The sequence below is a fragment of the Notolepis coatsorum genome, assembly GCF_963971535.1.
Source record: "Notolepis coatsorum genome assembly, chromosome: 2".
NCBI lineage: Eukaryota > Metazoa > Chordata > Actinopteri > Aulopiformes > Paralepididae > Notolepis > Notolepis coatsorum.
In genome coordinates, this window is record NC_140166.1 from 223,439,033 (window position 1) to 223,460,124 (window position 21,092).

Consider the following 21,092-nt stretch of genomic DNA (forward strand, 5'->3'; position numbering starts at 1 on the left):
ATACATTGGGAGGAGGGCGGCTACGTGGCGTAGTGGGCAAGGCGCTCGCCACGAATGACGGAGACGCTGGGCTTGCCTGTTCGAGCCCAGCGCTCCACATTGCTTTCAGTTTAGCTGGTCGTTCATACTAATAGACATTGGCCGTATTAGGGTGTGGGAAACTGATGGGTGGGGATCGGGCGTTGTGGACAGCGACTCCTACAGGTCAGTTGGTGCGCCTGCGCAGTAGAATCAGGAAGTGTCGGGGGCAGCGTGAGCCTCCCACGCGTTACTCCTCGCCACTGAGAGATCGAGCTGCGCAGGTGAAAAGATCCGACTGCTGTTACCTCAAGTACCGGAGGGGACTTGTGCTATGTATGACTTAGTCCACATTGCAGCCGGCTTGTGGGAGGCAAGAAACAGCGTTCGTGACAGGGGAGGGTTGAATTGGATGATACGAAATTGGGATGGGAGAAAAATATAGAAAATGGGAGAAAAAGTGGATAAAAAAAAAAGGATACATTGGGGGGAAATAGGGACAGTGCAGATCGAGAAACATCAAAATGTTAGCTAGATATTAGCCCATCGGTTCCTTGCAAAAACTCAGAAAATATTTGCTAATGGCCATATAATGTGTTTAGAATATAAGCAGGGTTTAACTATTTTGCAACACCCCTAGACTGTCTTCATCATGGCACCCACTTTGGGAAAGCCTGCCCTAGTAACCTGCATCACATTTTATCCACTAACAGAGCAGTCATTAAGACACGTTATTAAATTTTCTTGCTATGTTTTCACCACTCAATAGGGCGTTTTTCAACCGTGGGGGCACATGGTCAAGTTTAACCATTGGAAGGGCACCAATGGGCACGTCCTCTCGTTTCTTACACTCAAAAGGGCACTTTAGGTTTAGCGCAATGTTTTCAACTGTGGGGGCACATGGTCACATTTAGACCATTGGAGGGGCACCAATGGGCACGTCCTCTAATTCTTTCCACTCAAAAGGGCACTTTTGCGTGACATTATTTAACCGTGGGGCACATGGTCAAGTTTAGACCATTGGAAGAGCACCAATAGGGCACACCCTCTCATTTTCGACACTCAAAAGGGCACTTTAGCGTGCATTTTTCAATCGCCCCCCTTGCCCCCCCCCCCCCTGAGTCTGCCAGTGTATGTCCCTATGCCATAAATGTCATGACTTCATGTATGTCATGTGTGTCATAAATGTCACTATAAATTGAAAATGGGGGACCCTGATGTAAACAAGACGAACGTCTTTCTCTGGTCTGCATCCCCTGAACAATTGTGTGTATTGAGCCGTACTGTATTGTACCCATTCTGCAATCTGTTAAATAAAGTTTTCATTCATTCATTCATTCATTCAACTCCTCCATCTTTGTACCCCTGCTAGAGCACTGAGGTCAGCAAATAAACAACTCTTGGATGCCCCGAGGTCCAGGCTAAAGACTAAAGGCGATCAAGCTTCTGCGGTGGCTGCCCCTAAACTATGGAACAGTCTTCCACTGGACATGAGGTCTGCTGCCCACCAGACCCTAGAGAGTTTTAAAACACAGCTGAAGACTCACCTGTTTTTATTGGCGTTCTGAGGCTCGGTTAGCCACTCCTCCCTTGGTCGTGTCGTGGTTGTTTTTTTTTAAACTTGATTGAAGTTATATGACTTTGTGTGTATACCGTATTTTGTATTTCTTTTAGTATTTCTGTTTTGTATCGTACAGCACTTTGGTACAACTTCGGTTGATTTTAAATGTGCTATATAAATAAAGTTGACCTTGACCTTGACCTTGGAGGCCGCCTAGTAATCAAAGGGTTGCTGGTTGGATGCAGACAGGGCCAATAGTGCCCAAGTGCCCTTGAGCAAGGACACTAAACCCCTTGTACTGTATGTGTAGCAACCTGCTCCAAGGATGGTTGAAAAGTAGATGAAACACACACGTTTGTTTGCTGTATGTGTCAAATAACATATCAAATAAATACATATCAAATAACAGTACCTATCAAATAACAGTACCTATCAAATAACAGTACCTATCAAATAACAGTACCTATCAAATAACAGTAACTATCAAATAAATACCTATCAAATAACAGTACCTATCAAATAACAGTAACTATCAAATAAATACCTATCAAATAATACCTATCAAATAATACCTATCAAATAAATACCTATCAAATAATACCTATCAAATAAATACCTATCAAATAACAGTACCTATCAAATAAATACCTATCAAATAAATACCTATCAAATAAATACCTATCAAATAAATACCTATCAAATAATACCTATCAAATAAATACCTATCAAATAACAGTACCTATCAAATAAATACCTATCAAATAATACCTATCAAATAAATACCTATCAAATAACAGTACCTATCAAATAAATACCTATCAAATAAATACCTATCAAATAATACCTATCAAATAAATACCTATCAAATAACAGTACCTATCAAATAAATACCTATCAAATAATACCTATCAAATAAATACCTATCAAATAACAGTACCTATCAAATAAATACATATCAAATAACAGTACCTATCAAATAAATACATATCAAATAACAGTAACTATCAAATAACAGTACCTATCAAATAAATACCTATCAAATAACAGTACCTATCAAATAAATACCTATCAAATAAATACCTATCAAATAATACCTATCAAATAAATACCTATCAAATAACAGTACCTATCAAATAAATACCTATCAAATAATACCTATCAAATAAATACCTATCAAATAACAGTACCTATCAAATAAATACCTATCAAATAAATACCTATCAAATAATACCTATCAAATAAATACCTATCAAATAACAGTACCTATCAAATAAATACCTATCAAATAATACCTATCAAATAAATACCTATCAAATAACAGTACCTATCAAATAAATACATATCAAATAACAGTACCTATCAAATAAATACATATCAAATAACAGTAACTATCAAATAACAGTACCTATCAAATAAATACCTATCAAATAACAGTAACTATCAAATAACAGTACCTATCAAATAAATACCTATCAAATAACAGTACCTATCAAATAAAAGTACCTATAAAATAAATACCTAAAATACAACACAACTAGTAGTTACTTGCTAGTCAATGAGGTTGTATCTGTACTTGTAAAAATAAACCCTTATACATACAGTATAGTATATATCACTCTTTCCAGTGTGGTTGGGGAAGTGTGGCCTGGTGATTAGAGGTCACAGGTTTGAGTCCACATCACCAGCTAATATTTTTTAAATACTTTTTGTTGTATTTTCTATATATTTATACTTGTATACATAAAAATCCTGTACATACATCGGATTAACATATTCACTCAGTAGCTTTGTTCATATTCCATTTAATCATTTATATATTATTATTGTATAGACTGTCCTGTATATTGCTATACACTTTACGGTTACCTTGTACTGTACCTGTGCTGTGCGATGACAATACATTTGAATCTAATCTAATCGAATGCCTCAGTCCCTGTTTGCTCTTTAGCGAGGCATTGCATCCCTACCTGCCTGGCAAAATAATAACTGACTGTGCTTCAACCTTTCCGGTGAAACACCTACATGTGTGTGTGTCTCAGGGGACAGTTACACTGTGTGTGTGTCATATGGATATGGATATTGCGTGAGTGCTCCAAATTCCACCCTGACCGGTTAACGCAGGGTTTTCATCACACCATTAAAAATATTTTGATGTTGAGAGAGTATGTCGTTATTTCTGAGAATATGTAGTTGAAGTTCAAATCAGTTACCACGAGATGGCGCTGTGGATCATCTGAAGAGCATCTCCGTGTGTGACTCTGGCGTCGGTTCATCCGTAATAACAAATATAATTATATCTTATGATGACATATAATATACGAGTGGCTGATTTGCACCACGTCGAATAATCCCTCTGATTTGTGCATGAACTCTAAATCAATATGCTAATCAGCAAAGCAGCACATGGACCGGGACGTGAGGATTTGGACATTTACACAGGGGCCACTTTCTAATTGAGCCACCCGTATAGGTGCGTGCTCTTTGAGTGCGCGTCGAAGTGTCCTTGAGCAAGGCACTTAACCCCCAACTGCTCCCGATGAGCTGCATGGTCGCGAATCGTGAGTGAATGTGTGAGTGAATGGGTCAAATGTGAGGAACAAAATTGTAAAGCGCTTATTATAGGATAAAACTGCTCTACCATTTACCAATTACTGTACATATATCAGATGGACATTTACTCAGTAGCTTTGTTGTATATATAAGATATTTCTTTATTGATCCCCTTGGGGAAATTCAGGCATAGCAGCATGGGGGAGGGGGGGGGGGGGGGGGGGGTAGCCTACAGGTCATAGAATAATAGTACAGTGGAGAAGTAAAAAATAGAATAAAAAGGCAGTGTAAACAATATAACAATATAATTAACTCTGGACATGCACATATGGGCAACAAGGTGCAAGATGATGGTTTGATTGATTGATTGATTGATTGAAAACTGTATTAACAGATTGCAGAATGGGTATACATTACAGTACGGCTCAATACAAACAAACAACTGCTAAGGGGATGCAGACCAGAGAAAGAGTTTCGTCTGGTTCTTCATGGGACGAGGCTGCCAAAGATTTGAGCAGAAGCACGGCACGCGCGTGCACACAGGAATGCGCTGCAAAGTACTAACTGCACCAGGGCTACTTTGCATATCAATAGCGCCGGTCGTCAGGTGTGTTAAATACGTTCTCAGTTACATTCACACCTAACTTGTGAATATCCATTTGTAGGCGCAATTAGGCATCGTCTTTAGTCTGTGCCAGAGTCATGATTAGAAGGCCCTCTGGTCTGTGCTTAAGCGAGGGAACATTTATGCGCGTGCACGTGGCGTCATTAGCGTGCGTGCAATCAGAGTTGATATGAGGAACGCACCGCTGATCAGGGTCCTCCTCCTCCATTTTTCTATGACATATACAAGACATACAAATATACAGTAGGCCTACTGTGTAAGAAAAAGAGATCATAAAAAAATATATACATCCGAAGGGGAAGAAACTGTACATTGGAAGGGGTTGGGTGGGTGGGGGGTGGGTGGGTTATGTATGTATATATATTCCATCTAATCACTTATTAAACTGTTTATTACTGTATAATATAACACAATGTGCAATTCGTGCAGTGATGTTTTTCCAGTGCAGCAGTGTGAGTCTCAATTACACACAACATTAACCCTTTCACTGCCGCACTACCAAACGGTTAACCCTTTCACTGCGACGATCAGGCATGCGTTGCTCATGGGACGACTGCGGTTGCACTATGTTTTAATGACGCCACGTGCACAAGCATACATGTTCCCTCGCATACATAGACTAAAGACGATGCCTAATTGCCTCTACGAACGGAATGTAACACATTTCATTCACAAGTTTTGTACGAATGTGTCTGAGAACGTATTTGAACACACCTTGACGACCGGCCGTGTTGTTATGCAAAGTAGTACTTATAGCGAGTGGGCGCATCAGTCGAGTGCAGCGCATTCCTGTGTGCACGTGCTTCTGATTGATTGATTGATTGAAACGTTTATTAACAGATTGCAGAATGGGTACAGTACAGTAGGGCTCAATACACACAATTGTTAAGGGGATGCAGACCAGAGAAAGACTTTCGTCTTGTTTACATCAGGGTCCCCCATTTTCAATTCATCATAGACTGGTTGCACAGCGTGCAACATGCCTGCGACAATACACAGAAGGTTATTAACCCTTTCACTGCCACACAACAGCATGCGGTTAACCCTTTCACTAACCGTCGGTATAGTGTAATAGTAAAGGGTTAGCCTTCTGCAGTGTGGCAGTGAAAGGGTTAAAGCGCCCAACACGCACCCCCTGCTGCGGCCACGACGTTCTCACTGCAGCCACTCAATAGGGGGGGGGGGGGGATAGGAGGATCCGCGTCTCGCCCAAAACAAATAGCTCACGTGGCGCGCAGCACCACCACCCCCCCCCCACCCACCCACCTTGCAAATATGGACATAGTTGAGGACGAGGGGGGTGGGGGGGGTGGAGGGGGGGACTTTGAACAGGGGGGTTGTCGTGATGTCACATTCTTCATTCTAATCTCACCTTGGAACCGCTCCGCTCCGACAGCCAATGAGATTATTTTGGCACCGGGACGCGCGGCGCGGCGCGCAGCGAGGAGGGAGTTGTTGCGACAACAACAACAGTAACAGGAGGACCGTCACCGCGGGGGGGCTCGGCTCGGCTCGGGTATATAACGCTGCCATGGAGCTGGTGGCAGGGGTTTGAGTCCGCGATCATGTCAACAACGGCACCGAGACGACCCACCACCACCACCACCACCACACCAGCAGCCGACGGCACGGGACATCATCCAGGCTATTACGCGCAAACTGAATAGAGAGCCGGAGGAGGATAAGACGGATCTCCCACTTCCAGAGACACCTGCTGTTCGCTGATTCTTTTCCTCTCAAACTTTTGTTGTTGTTGTTATGCAACTCAGCTGAACGCGACCTGCGGGCTTTATTATTATTGTCCCTCTTCTTCTTCAACTGAGAAACCCGCTCCTCTCTTCTTCTACGCAATTCTCTCTGCAGCGGCGAACAAACTTAAGCCGGGAAAACACTATTTTGACAAAGTGGACATTAGGATCGCATCCCGTTTTACAAACCAGGACGTGTTTGGGGACAGAGAGACGACCACCACCACCACCATGCCCTGGGACCTCGGCGTCCAGCAGCGGCAGTATGACAGCACCGCTGCCTACAAGTCGGAGAAGCAGTGCCAGCGGACGTCCTTCGCCTTCTACCAGGCGGTGCGCGACCTGCTGCCGGTGTGGGCCCTGGAGGACATGCGCACCATGGAGGTGTTCCACTGGGAGGACACGGACGGCCGCGGCGCGTGCGCCTTCACCCCGTCGGAGGCCTTCCTGTACGCGCTGGTGCACGACCACCAGCAGTACGCGCGCTACCTGCTCGGCCGGTTCGCGGTGAGCGCGCTGGAGCTGCCCAGCCGGAGCTTCCGCTGCTGCCAGCTGTCCACCGGCGCGCCGCACCTGTCGGTGGCCGTGCGCTACAACCGCGTGGCCATCCTCAAGATGATCCTGGAGACCGCGGCGAAGGTACGCTCACTCTCCTGTCCTCCCCTTCGTCATATATTCTCTGTGTTAGGATCTCTGGGTAACAACAGTACTGTATATTTGCATATCGTATATGTCACAATGTCCCCCACCGTATGTATATTTCTCTCCCACCCACCCCCCCCCCTCCTAATGTACAGTCTCCTCCCCACCGTATGTATATTTCTCTCCCACCCCCCCCTCCTAATGTACAGTCCCCTCCCCACCGTATGTATATTTCTCTCCCACCCCCCCCTCCTAATGTACAGTCTCCTCCCCACTGTATGTATATTTCTCTCCCACCCACCCACCCCCTCCTAATGTACAGTCTCCTCCCCACCGTATGTATATTTCTCTCCCACCCACCCACCCCCTCCTAATGTACAGTCTCCTCCCCACCGTATGTATATTTCTCTCCCACCCCCCCACCCCCTCCTAATGTACAGTCTCCTCCCCGTCATATGTATATAATCTCTGTTAGGATCTCTGGGTAACAGTACTGTATATTTGCATATCGTTTATGTCACAAATGTAACAGTACTATATACCTGTGTATGTCATGTATGTCCCTATGTCATGATGTCATGTATGTCATAACTGTCATTATGAATTGAAAATGGGGGACCCTGATGTAAACAAGACGAACGTCTTTCTCTGGTCTGCATCCCCTTATTAACACATTGTGTGTATTGAGCCGTACTGTATTGTACTCATTCTGCAATCTGTTACATAAAGTTTTCATTCATTCATTCATTCAAGGGCTTCGCCGCGGAGGGGGAGGGCGCCCGCCGGGGCTACCTGGACAGCCGCGACAGGGGCTGCGCGCACAACGACGCCATGGAGGGCACGGGGGGCAAGACGGCGGTGCACCTGGCGTGCGACCTGGTGCGCCCCGAGTGCCTGCTGCTGCTGCTGGGGCACGGCGCCTGCCCCTACGTGACGGACGGCGCCGGGGACACCCCGCTGGACTGTCTGCTGCGGCAGGTGGCCCAGGGGCCCGCCAACGTGCCCGCGGAGGTGCGCCAGAAGCACGTGTGTCTGGGCTACCTGCTGCTCTTCATGCCCAAGCTCCACTTCTTCCGGCGGAAGGAGCAGCTGCTGATGAACCCGCCGCTGTGGCGGAGGTTGGTGGGCGAGGAGGCGTTCGACTGGCTGGCGGGCGTCTCGCCGCCCACGCTGTTCGTGCAGGCCATGCGGCGGCTGAGCTGCTCCGTGCCCGTGGACCAGCTGGAGGCCCTGCCCAGCTTCCTGAAGCCACTGGACTTCAGAGTATAATGATAATAATAATAATAATAATAACGCAGCAGCCTGAGACATTGTAGGACTAGACATTTTCTCACGGCTGGGAAGGCGAGCTTTATAATAATAGGCTGTAAAGCTGCACCGATACCGGGAATGAAACTACACGGGTGCGGTAGAGACATTGTACGCCTTTAGGCGGCACAGGAGGACTAAACGTCAGGCTCAGGGAGGAGGACGATGATCATGTTGACGGGTTAACTGTGCATCGTTATTGTTATTATTATTAATAACCATAATAGCACACAGGTGTAAGAGTGGAGTATCGCATCGCGCGGCATGCCTGAGACCTGACGAGACTCGACACTCAGCCTGGGGGGGGGGGGGGGGGCTGGTCCAGCAGGGAAGCTATAGATGTTTGGTTGCTACTGTGGGTCTGTTACATGCAGGGACATTCAGGGACGCTCACAAGGGAGGGGGGGGGGCGAGGACAAACATGGAAGTAATTGTAATGAAATGTAAAACTGTGGCAACAATTCTCCTCTTGTTCTCTTCCTAAAAGTCTCACTCTTTTCTCCCAGTGGGAGCTCTTCTTAGCATAATGTTTAATGCTAAAAAATGTCGACGCCAAACCACCAAGCTGTGTAGAATATACCTACATCCGATCTATGATTAGAGCTCTGTAGTATGAATACACTTTATAACATAATAATATATTATATTAAAGTGACCACGGCACTGCAGGTTGCTCTGTTTGTATTATATACTGTGTGTGATGATGCCAGCGTCCTCCTCACCCACCAGAGTGCCTCTCTGCCTCACTCCTGTGGGGAGACGTTAGACCACAGACAGACACCCTCCTCACCTACTACCAGAGTGCCTCTCTGCCTCACTCCTGTGGAGAGACTTTAGGCCACAGACAGACACCCCTCTCACCTACTACCAGAGTGCCTCTCTGCCTCACTCCTGTGGAGACGATAGGGCTGAGACACCCCTCACCTACTACCAGAGTGCCTCTCTGCCTCACTCCTGTGGAGAGACTTTAGGCCACAGACACCCCCCTCACCTACTACCAGAGTGCCTCTCTGCCTCACTCCTGTGGAGAGACTTTAGGCCACAGACACCTCTCACCTACTACCAGAGTGCCTCTCTGCCTCACTCCTGTGGAGACGATAGGGCTGAGACACCCCTCACCTACTACCAGAGTGCCTCTCTGCCTCACTCCTGTGGAGAGACATTAGGCCACAGACAGACACCCCTCACCTACTACCAGAGTGCCTCTCTGCCTCACTCCTGTGGAGACGATAGGGATGAGAGGTCTTGTTTCCGGGGGATCTCTGTTGTTGGGGGAGATTTGAATTCAGTGGAGAGAGTGAGAGACCCGTGAAATGTTGCCACAGTTTTATATGTTCATTATAGGTGTATTTTTGGAGCATATAGTGTTGCAGGGTTTTATATATTTTCTTTAAAAAAGTATCAACCCAGTATGATGTAGATATGACTATATAGGCTACTACAGAACAAGTTTGACACATTTCCTCCGATGAGCCCATCTGATGCCTCAATGCTTCGTACCCTCTCCCCTTGACTTACACCGACATGTTTAGCCGTGATGGCAACAGTTTCCACTTCCTATATTGGAGACACAGTCTTCGAGACTCAGGTGATCATGAATATCAAGCCCCTAATGCCAAAACCTTTATTCAGTCAGGTGAGAAATTGTAAATAGAAACGACACTTTATTTGCTAATGAAAGAGACGTCATGTGGCCTCGGAGAGAGAGAAAGGTGTTGTACAAACTATATGGGGCATGACGCTGGACTGTACATAGCAACAACAACAACAACAACAATGACCTCAAAAGGTTCCAAAGCACTTTAGAAGAACTCTTGTAAAATGAGTGACGTGTATATAGCGCTTGTTTGTTTATCCGATTGTGATAATGATGTAATGTAAATAAAAGTTATGCACAAATTAAGTAACGTATCAGCTGGTCTGCTTTTGACTGATGTGTTTAGTTTAGTTTATTAATTTGCACGCAAAATATATGTTTACGGTAAAAATAATTAGTACATAAAGTTGACTGGATGTTTGCAGGGGGCTTGTAGACAACCTGCCCTAGAGAAAAAAAACAGAACTAGAGAAAATGGTTACAGAACATCTTAAATACAGCAGGGAAGATACATTAAATGAAATCAATAAAAATAAAGATAATGATAAAACATTTATATTTACATTTTGTCATTTAGCTGATGCTTTTATCCAAAGCGACTTACAAGTTGTGTACAACAAGTCAGCAGGAAGGGCACAACTCTGGCACCTGAGGGTCAGTAAGATTGTTCGTCAAACAGTGTTGAACTTGAGTACAGACTATTTGCATAGTAGGTAATAATATAGGCGAGGTAGATTGCTTAGTAGCAGAGTGCATAATAGTAAAAGACATTTAGTATTTTCTTTTTTAAATTTCAGATATTCATTGAAGAAGTGTGTTATTAGTCGATGGCGGAAAATTGGGCTGGTTTCAGCTGTCCTGACTGTGGTGGGAAATTCGTTCCACGATTGTGGAGCGAGGACAGAGAATAGCCGGCTTCTCTTTGTTGACCCCCCGCTAGCTTGGATAGGAGTGGGTCTGAGGCGGCCAGAAGATGTAGAGCGTAGGGGTCTTGAGGGTGTGTAGTTAGAAGATGTATAGCAGAGGGGTCTTGAGGGTGTGTAGTTAGAAGATGTAGAGCAGAGGGGTCTTGAGGGTGTGTAGTTAGAAGATGTAGAGCAGAGGGGTCTTGAGGGTGTTTAGTTAGAAGATGTAGAGCAGAGGGGTCTTGAGGGTGTGTAGTTAGAAGATGCAGAGCGTAGGGGTCTTGGGGGTGTGTAGTTAGAAGATGTAGAGCAGAGGGGTCTTGAGGGTGTGTAGTTAGAAGATGCAGAGCGTAGGGGTCTTGGGGGTGTGTAGTTAGAAGATGCAGAGCGTAGGGGTCTTGATGGTGTGTAGTTAGAAGATGCAGAGCGTAGGGGTCTCGAGGGTGTGTAGTTAGAAGATGTAGAGCAGAGGGGTCTTGAGGGTGTGTAGTTAGAAGATGCAGAGCGTAGGGGTCTTGAGAGTGTGTAGTTAGAAGATGCAGAGCGTAGGGGTCTTGAGGGTGTGTAGTTAGAAGATGCAGAGCGTAGGGGTCTTGGGGGTGTGTAGTTAGAAGATGTAGAGCAGAGGGGTCTTGAGGGTGTGTAGTTAGAAGATGCAGAGCGTAGGGGTCTTGGGGGTGTGTAGTTAGAAGATGCAGAGCGTAGGGGTCTTGATGGTGTGTAGTTAGAAGATGCAGAGCGTAGGGGTCTCGAGGGTGTGTAGTTAGAAGATGCAGAGCGTAGGGGTCTTGAGGGTGTGTAGTTAGAAGATGCAGAGCGTAGGGGTCTTGAGAGTGTGTAGTTAGAAGATGCAGAGCGTAGGGGTCTTGAGAGTGTGTAGTTAGAAGATGCAGAGCGTAGGGGTCTTGAGGGTGTGTAGTTAGAAGATGTAGAGTGTAGGGGTCTTGAGGGTGTGTGTTAGAAGATGCAGAGCGTAGGGGTCTTGAGGGTGTGTAGTTAGAAGATGCAGAGCGTAGGGGTCTCGAGGGTGTGTAGTTAGAAGATGCAGAGCGTAGGGGTCTTGAGGGTGTGTAGTTAGAAGATGCAGAGCGTAGGGGTCTTGAGGATGTGTAGTTAGAAGATGCAGAGCGTAGGGGTCTTGAAGGTGTGTAGTTAGAAGATGCAGAGCGTAGGGGTCTTGAGGGTGTGTAGTTAGAAGATGTAGAGAGTAGGGGTCTTGAGGATGTGTAGTTAGAAGATGCAGAGCGTAGGGGTCTTGAGGGTGTGTAGTTAGAAGATGTAGAGCAGAGGGGTCTTGAGGGTGTGTAGTTAGAAGATGTAGAGCAGAGGGGTCTTGAGGGTGTGTAGTTAGAAGATGCAGAGCAGAGGGGTCTTGAGGGTGTGTAGTTAGAAGATGCAGAGCGTAGAGGTCTAGAGGGTGTGTAGTTAGAAGATGCAGAGCGTAGGGGTCTTGAGGGTGTGTAGTTAGAAGATGCAGAGCGTAGGGGTCTTGAGGGTGTGTAGTTAGAAGATGCAGAGCGTAGGGGTCTTGAGAGGGTGTGTGTTAGAAGATGCAGAGCGTAGGGGTCTTGAGGGTGTGTAGTTAGAAGATGCAGAGCGTATAGGTCTTGAGGGTGTGTAGTTAGAAGATGTAGAGCGTATGGGTCTTGAGGGTGTGTAGTTAGAAGATGCAGAGCGTAGGGGTCTTGAGGGTGTGTAGTTAGAAGATGCAGAGCGTAGGGGTCTTGAGGGTGTGTAGTTAGAGACCATGACCGGAGGCAGGAGGGAGCCGTTCTCCTCGCTGCGCGGTCTGCAGGTCAAGGACCTTGAAGTGGATTTAGATATAACAAAAATTTAGTTGGAAGTTGGTTATAAAGGCCTAATACTTTGTTCATCAGAGCATATATTTAGCATTTTTAGATTAGATATTAGATTATATATATATTGTAACTATATTTATTGTATGGCAAATATAACTGTACATATTACATACCCTCATCTTGCACCTTGACCTCTTTACACTGCCTACTTGCCCATATGCACATGTCCAGAGTTAATTATATTGTTATATTGTTTACACTGCCTATTTTTATTAAATTTTTATTTTTACTTCCCCACTGTACTATAATTTTACTACCTGTACCCCCCCTCCCCCAGGCTGCTATGATGCCTGAATTTCCCCCAAGGGGATCAATAAAGGAATATCTTATCTTTTTTTTTTAAACTTTATTTTTTTAGCGTTTATCGCTTTTTCTGGTCAAGCATGACCGACAGAAACAGGTTGAATGGGATGTAGAGCAGGGGAAGACACTCTGAGAAAATACGGCGGGTCCGGGAATCGAACTCGTGTACCCCAGATCCGTGACGAGCACGGTTGTCCCCGACGCAGAGATAGCGCCGAGGTACGCGGTGAGCTACGGGAGCTCGCCAGGAATATCTTATCTTACACTATGATCTAACCCTGAGACCCGCTCCTCTTTGGGCTCCTGGGGGGTCTCCTGGGGGGCTCCTGGGGGTCCGGGGTCATGAAAGCGAAGCACGCTACTCTTCATCCAGGCTCCACGGTGGGGGAACGAACTTCCCACCACAGTCAGGAGGACCGCTGAAACCCGCCCAATTTTCCGCAGTCGACTAAAAACACACTTCTTCAATCAATATTAAATAAAAATCAAATAATAACTACTTATACTAAATACTATTATGTACCTTACCACTATGTTACTATACTTATACGATTACCTACTATGCTAATATGTCTACACTACTATGCACTCAGAGTGTAACACTGAAGCTCAACACTGCTAGATGAACAAATATAATAATAATATAATAATTGTTAGACTAGAAGTCTTTATTTGTCATGCAGTTTTAACACACACACTCGAGATGGGCGACCCACAGGAACACACACACACGTGCACTGAGTCGCCGATGAAATGTCTCTCTGCACTTTTCCCATCCCGTTGTCCTTCCCCCCCATGGGCAGCCGGGAGCAGATAGGGCGTCAACGTGAGCCGCGCCCCGGGGACCAATCCAAGTGCTCCTGTCCGTCTTCATCAAGGACGCCACAGCGTTAGCGATCTGTTGTGCATGTTTTTCCATTGGGTTTATCTTATCGGGGGGAAACCCTTGCGAGCACGGGGAGAACATGCAAACTCCACACAGAAAGGCCCGGTAGATACCCCACCTGACTACCTGGCATCATGGAAACCTGGTCCCCAAGCGGGAATCGAACCCTGGACCTTCTTGCTGTGAGGCGACAGTGTTAACCACTGCACCACCGTGCCGCTAACTAAGCAGCCAGAGATGCACCCCTCCTGCTGACCTGTTGGACACAACGTGTAAGTCGCTTCGCGTCAGCTAAATGACTAAATGTAAATGTATGATTGATGAGGTGGTTTTTGAGTCCTTTTTAAAATGTAGTCAAATACTGTACATAGATGTTTTCAGGTGGTCAGGCAGGTTGCTCCAAAGGCCTGTGGTAATAGGGATGTTCGATATTGGCTTTTTTACCGATATCCGATATACCGATATTGTCCAACTCTTAATTTCCGATACCGATATCAACCGATACCGATATATGCAGGGTCCCCCCCCCCCCCCCCAAAAACGGAATAGTTTCAGCTAATTAACATTACATATCTCTTGTTGTGGAATTAACACAACATTATGCATACTTTTGACAATAAATTAAATAAGAATTTGTTCTTACTTGCTTGCCTGGGTAAATAAAGGTTAAATAAATGTAAAAAATAAAATAAAAAGATTGAAAACCAATACCGATAATTTACGATATTACATTTTAATGCCAATATCGGCCGATAATATCGGACATCCCTAGTAATGGATGGTAAATTGACCCAGAGTGGTCCTGAACAAAGGCAGTGTAGAGGTGAGAAGATCTGGTAGGCTGTGAACCTGAGTAGCTATCAGGCAAAAACACATAAACAGATGCGTTAGTGGTCCTCAGTCGTTTTTTATGTCAAGGACTCCCACAACGATAAACTTTAGGCCCCTAAATAAGGTTTAGTCTAGACTAGACAACTGGAGAAAGACACAGTCTAATGTAGTGGACTGACTAGACAACTGCAAATAGGCTGGCTGTCCCCAAATATTCAACACAGACTCATAAGTAGGGCTGGGTGATATGACCTGAAATCAATTATCTCAATATATGATCACATTCACCTTGTTAGCAATAATCCATCCTTTTAACAAATACCACAATCTCCATGGCGTTGGTCATCTGTCAACATATTTTGAAATGCTTGTCTGTCAACATGTTTGTAATGTTTGTCTGCACTGCAGGTGATTGGCTGTTGTATATTCAGTTGAATTAAAGGCACACACACTATTTTACCATGTTTACCAAGAATGAAAAATGGGAGCTTTGTTGCTGTGTTAATAGATAGTTAATAGAGCGTGTTGCTGTGTTAATAGTTAGTCTAATAGAGCATGTTGCTGTGTTAATAGATAGTTAATAGTGTATTGCTGTTAATAGTTAATATAGGGTGTTTGCTGTGTTAATAGTTGATAGAGCAAGTTGCTGTGTTAATATAGTTAATAGTGTGTTGCTGTGTTAATAAATAGTGAATAGTTAAAACCTCTTAAGCTGCAACGTCCCTCATATGGGACGTTTTTCGGATTTTTTGCAACCGGCACTTTGGCGACCCCTAGTGGCTCGGTTGTGCATATTTTGTAATACAATATATATATCGAATTGAAGGCTTATTTGTTGCCTGTCGATAGCGACAAAATCCATTCAGCGCTTCTCGAGTTACATGCCGGTATTTGAGGCTTGTGCAAAGTACACGGTATTGTGCAAAATACCACTCCCGACTCAGGCTGCAGTAGTTCCGTCAATCTAGATCCGATCTCGAAAATGATTGTGGATCATTGTAGCCAATGAGTGTGGCTTCCAATGATACCCCATGTGGGGATAAAAAAAAACAGCAGAATGAATTGAAGTCTATGAGAAGTCTTCTTTGTACACAATTGACCAAAATCACTCCTAATCACTCATTTCTGAATGGATTCAGGCTATGGCTCCGTCTGGATTTGTAAGCCATACCACCTTCTGGGGAAATACAACCTCTGGCCTACTAACTACTACAGAAAAACTTGAGTAACAAGTTTTTTTACAACTCAAGTTCAGACCTATGTTACTCTATTACGTTAGCACTAAAAGTTAATAGTGTGTTGCTGTGTTAATTTTGCACATAATCTCGCACACATCCAAAACCCCCAAACAGTTTTGCACACATCAATTTCATTTGACGGTTATTGATGGTAAATGAGTTTGAATATGGCCGCCAGTGATGGATGACATTGAATCATTGTGTTGTGTTAATTACAGCTCAATGAAATGATATGGTAGCCATGCCTATAAGACAAGGTGTTGCTATTTCTTCATCTACACATCATTTCATGGTGCTGTAATCAACACAACACAAGGATTCAATGTCCCTGATGACATCACTGTTGGCCATATTCAAACTCCATTTACTACCAGTAACTGTCAAATTGAATGAACAAGTTTAGAGGTTTTGGATGTGAGATTATTTGCTAAATAAATCAGAATTGTTTTTATGGTGAAGTGCCCCTTTACGATACAATTCATTTGAATGTATTTTTCACATTTGAAACCGGTTCACAGTAAGACCCTGACAGGCTGCCAGAGGAGTACAACCATTTTAGGATGCCACAATCTCCTAGTCCTAGGCCAGTGGTTCTCAACTGGTCGAGCCTCGGGATCCAACATTTTCCTTAGTCATGAGGTCGCGACCCAAATTTTTTAACCACTATGATTTATTGAATTTGATTTCTTATGCAGTAATACACAATCTTTCATGCACTGTTAAAAACATGAAATAAACACAAAAAAGTGCAACAAAAGTGCAACTAGGGCTAAAAACCCAATGAAATAAAATAATAATAATAAATAATCATGCTTCTTAGCAGACTTCTTATAGCTTAACATAACAGACCGACAGTAAGTTTGGGGGAACTAATGGGATAACTTGGGTTGCTTAACATCCCAGGGAACTAATGGGATAACTGGGGATGTTGTTTGCTCCTGACAAGAGTCTCAAAGTCTGGGGTGATGGTAGACAAGCAACTCTGAGGTCATGCTCAATGTCCAATCTGTTCCTCTGCTTTGTCTTCAGCTGGACCAGAGCTGAGAAGCCACTTTCACAAAGATAGGTAGTAAAAAAAAACGTATATATATATAAAAAAAAAAAAAAAAAGATTATACACACATCCGCGACCCACTCAAAACGGCCCCGCGACCCACTTATGGGTCGCGACCCACCAGTTGAGAAACACTGTCCTAGGCTAACATACAGGCTAGCTTGCAGCCGGATAGCTTTCTACTGAACACACAGAGAGGAAATTGGTATCTATCTTCTTGTCTGACTCTGGAGAAGACGGTAAGTCTATATGGCAAAACCCCATATTCAACTGAGACTGTTCCCGGGGGCCAATTCTGTATATTATCCAATCAATGTCAGAGGATCCAGCGGGGAGATGTTCAAGAAGGTGGTGATGGGGAAGGTGGATGGAAAGAGAGGACGTGGAAGACCAAGAGGAGGCTGGGTAGACGACGTCTGTGATTGGAGCCGAGTGAGAGGCGGAGTCACGGAGTTGGAGAGAAGACGTGGGGACAGAATGGGTTGGAGAGTGACGGGCAACCTTCGGAACGAAGAAGCCACCTGATGATGAGTGAATCACAGTTCAATAATATCAAAAGGTCAGCATGGGGTCACATATTATTACCAACCTGGACAACAACAGGAACAGGAAACAGAACAGAGTTGTGTAAACATGTTATTTATTCAGTGGTTACAGAGGAAATGAGTTCAGCACAAGACAGTGTTTAGCAAACACCTCAAAGCTTGTTAAGACAGTGGTTTTCACCTCAATACTGACACACATTAGGTCGCGGACCCTCTCTTGGTAAGGTCTTGTCTCAGGGATCCCAATCTGAGAAGAGTTTAGTTGTTAGATGTGATTATGTCAAGAATTCTACAGCTGTCTAATACCGTAGTTGAAGGGACCCGTGGATAAATGATTACAATAGTCACTCTTATATACAGTATTCTCTCATTGTTCTAACTTAATCTAGTAGTGAATGAAATAGTGAAATTAAACTAGAACCCCCCTAGAACCTCCTCAAGGACCCCACTTTGAGAACCACTGATCTAAAGAGTTTACTTTCCCCTCGTTAGAGACGGGTCACAGTATCGTAGCTCCATCGTACCCTTTTTATTCATTCAGGCGCTAAAACAACATCAACATCATAATTGCTGATCTTAAGTGCCTTTTGGGATCATAATTGGCATTGATTTCTGCCTGTCGTGTCCCTCGAGACCAGTGGGGTCCTGGTATTTCAGGAGACAGAAACACTAAATGTCCAGAAGAGTAGGAGGATATACTCCATATCAATACCCATTAGTACCCTCCACTACTCTACTGCTGACAACTTCATTCTACCAGATTCAGTACTTCATCCTAATTAATAAGGGGGTCTAGTGCTTTGACTATCAGTAATAAACAACAGACCAACATCCTCTCCGAGAGGCTCAACAAACAGTGTCCCATTAACCAGGCAGCTTCACACAGAATGGCATTAAGTCAATACAGTATGAGAGCATCTTAGCAGACGGCTAACATCGTGAGAGCATCTTAGCTGAGAGGCTAACATGATGAGAGCATCTTAGCAGGCGGCTAACATGATGAGAGCATCTTAGCAGGCGGCTAACATGATGAGAGCATCTTAGCAGGCGGCTAACATCAAGAGAGCATCTTAGCAGACGGCTAACATCACAAGAGCATCTTAGCAGACGGCTAACATCGTGAGAGCATCTTAGCAGACGGCTAACATCGTGAGAGCATCTTAGCAGACGGCTAACATCGTGAGAGCATCTTAGCAGACGGCTAACATCGTGAGAGCATCTTAGCAGACGGCTAACATCGTGAGAGCATCTTAGCAGACGGCTAACACCGTGAGAGCATCTTAGCACATGGCTAAGACTAGAGTTGAATACATTTGAAATATATTAAAATAAGAACCTGAGGGGGAATGTTTATGTTTATATTTACCACTACTGAAGCTGGTAAATCAACTCCAGTGTACCTCCAGTACTTCCAAGTATTTAAAACTATTTCCAAATCTATTTATTTCCTCCCAGGTGTATGGGATATTCAGCTCAGTACTATCTAAAGCCACGCATGGTCCCTAACACAACCGACCAAGTGTTCACTATCAAGCTAATTCGGATGTCGATGAAGTTTAAAGAAGTTAAGCATCTTAAATTATGGTTAGTTGATTCTTTTTTAAATACAGCATTTCATAAGAGTATGGTAACACTTTACTGAAGGCAAACATCTATACAACATTCTAAGTATATACTGTACTGAAATAGTCATAATTCAGTACAATTCTGGTTATTAACACAAATCGTTGCTTGTAATGCCCTGTTCAATAGCCAAACTATAAAGTATATAGACTAGACTGAATTGGCTAAAAGGAGTCACATTGCATCATAATGAAACTTAACTTGTTATAAAAAGCCATCAGTGGCTCCTGAATTTTAATAATGCTTTATATTCCAGTACAGCTGAATGCCTTGAGTAATGTATCACCACGAGTTACAGTGTTAACTCTGTCTGCCTATGGTAACCATGGTAACAACAACAATAACCATCAACGACAGGGACAGTTTCCAGCGATAGATTCAACCAAATTCTAGAAAAGAAGATGAACTTAAGAGGGGAACTACAGATATTCATGAATTAACTCATGTTAGGTTTGTGGTCTAAGACAGTCCAAATATATTAGGGAACATGAACAACTATCTCCCAAATCTAAAAAACTAGAGCACTAACAGTCAAACCTTCATTACACCTGGTTTCTGGCTTTACGAGCGAGTAGCTGATGTTCACAAATATTGATTGAACTTTTGTAGGAAATAACTGATTTAAATGACTTTAGGCGTAGACTCTAGTTCAGGAGAAAATCATACGTCTGCTTCTAAAATAGGTAATTGGTTTCTACAGCTTAGACCGGAGCTGTACATTCACAAAACACACAAACAAAAACAAAAACAAATAAAAACATTATGAGAAAATGTCCTACTGTAGAGTCGGATTAAACATCATCATAAACACTCATAATAATTATAATAGTAAATAATAGATACTTGTTTTAGTTGTGGTTTTCAGGCACACAACCCCCTACTCCACCCCACCAAATACCATCACAAATAAAATCAAACCTACTAATGAAATGAAACCATTAGAATAAAAAACTGAACCACATAACTAGTGATTGTGACACTAAGAATTGGGCTTAATCTGCATCCATGGAAACTACTGCTGAAAAAACCCATCTGTTCCAAGTCCCTTTGTATTTAATTCCATTCCCTTTTGTAAGGAACACATTATTAATACATAATCGGCATTGCTTTTTTTGTGTGAAATGCCCCCTTTAATGTGCCGGGTTTGTGCCCTGATCTGAAATCATTAAACAGTTACATTGTATTAGTGAATTTTAGCCAATCAGCAAGCATCACCGCAGACCGCCGCCATGACAGGCGGTGACATCACAGCTAGATGGCCGTCCTCTTAACAGAACATGCCGTTCCCAAAGTCAGAGGCATATCCCAATTCCCCACAGAACAGATTACCGCAAGTTGACACCAACTGTTCCAGGAAAAATAAACATGTTATCTATTCATAGCAGTCACGTTATCTATCGCGATATAGGACGTAACCGTTCTAAACAAAGATGTTATGTACTTAAATTACTGTTCCCTCGGACATCTCGGGTCGCTAAACGATCCAACCGCTTTCTAGAAAGAAGATCAACTTAAGAGATATCGAGATATCGAGACCTTCCATGTATGTAGTGACTGTCTGACCTCGTTCTGATTCTACAGGGCAGGTCCCCATTTCACCCAGAGCCCTACCTCTGCAGGGTCCGGTCAGCGTTAACCCCAGAGCCCTACCTCTGCAGGGTCCGGTCAGCGTTAACCCCAGAGCCCTACCTCTGCAGGGTCCGGTCAGAGTTAACCCCAGAGCCCTACCTCTGCAGGGTCCGGTCAGCGTTAACCCCAGAGCCCTACCTCTGCAGGGTCCGGTCAGAGTTAACCCCAGA

At 44.1% G+C, this 21,092-nt stretch overlaps 1 protein-coding gene across 1 annotated transcript; it reads left to right on the forward strand.

Annotated features, from left to right (window-relative positions):
* Positions 1-6,317: 6,317 nt before the first annotated feature.
* On the forward strand, positions 6,318-8,738 carry ankrd9 (ankyrin repeat domain 9). Its single transcript, XM_084307622.1, has 2 exons — positions 6,318-7,141; positions 7,898-8,738. Exons 1-2 carry the CDS (start codon positions 6,734-6,736, stop codon positions 8,411-8,413), a joined length of 924 nt encoding a protein of 307 aa, XP_084163748.1. The 5' UTR covers positions 6,318-6,733; the 3' UTR covers positions 8,414-8,738.
* The last annotated feature ends 12,354 nt before the right edge of the window (positions 8,739-21,092 follow it).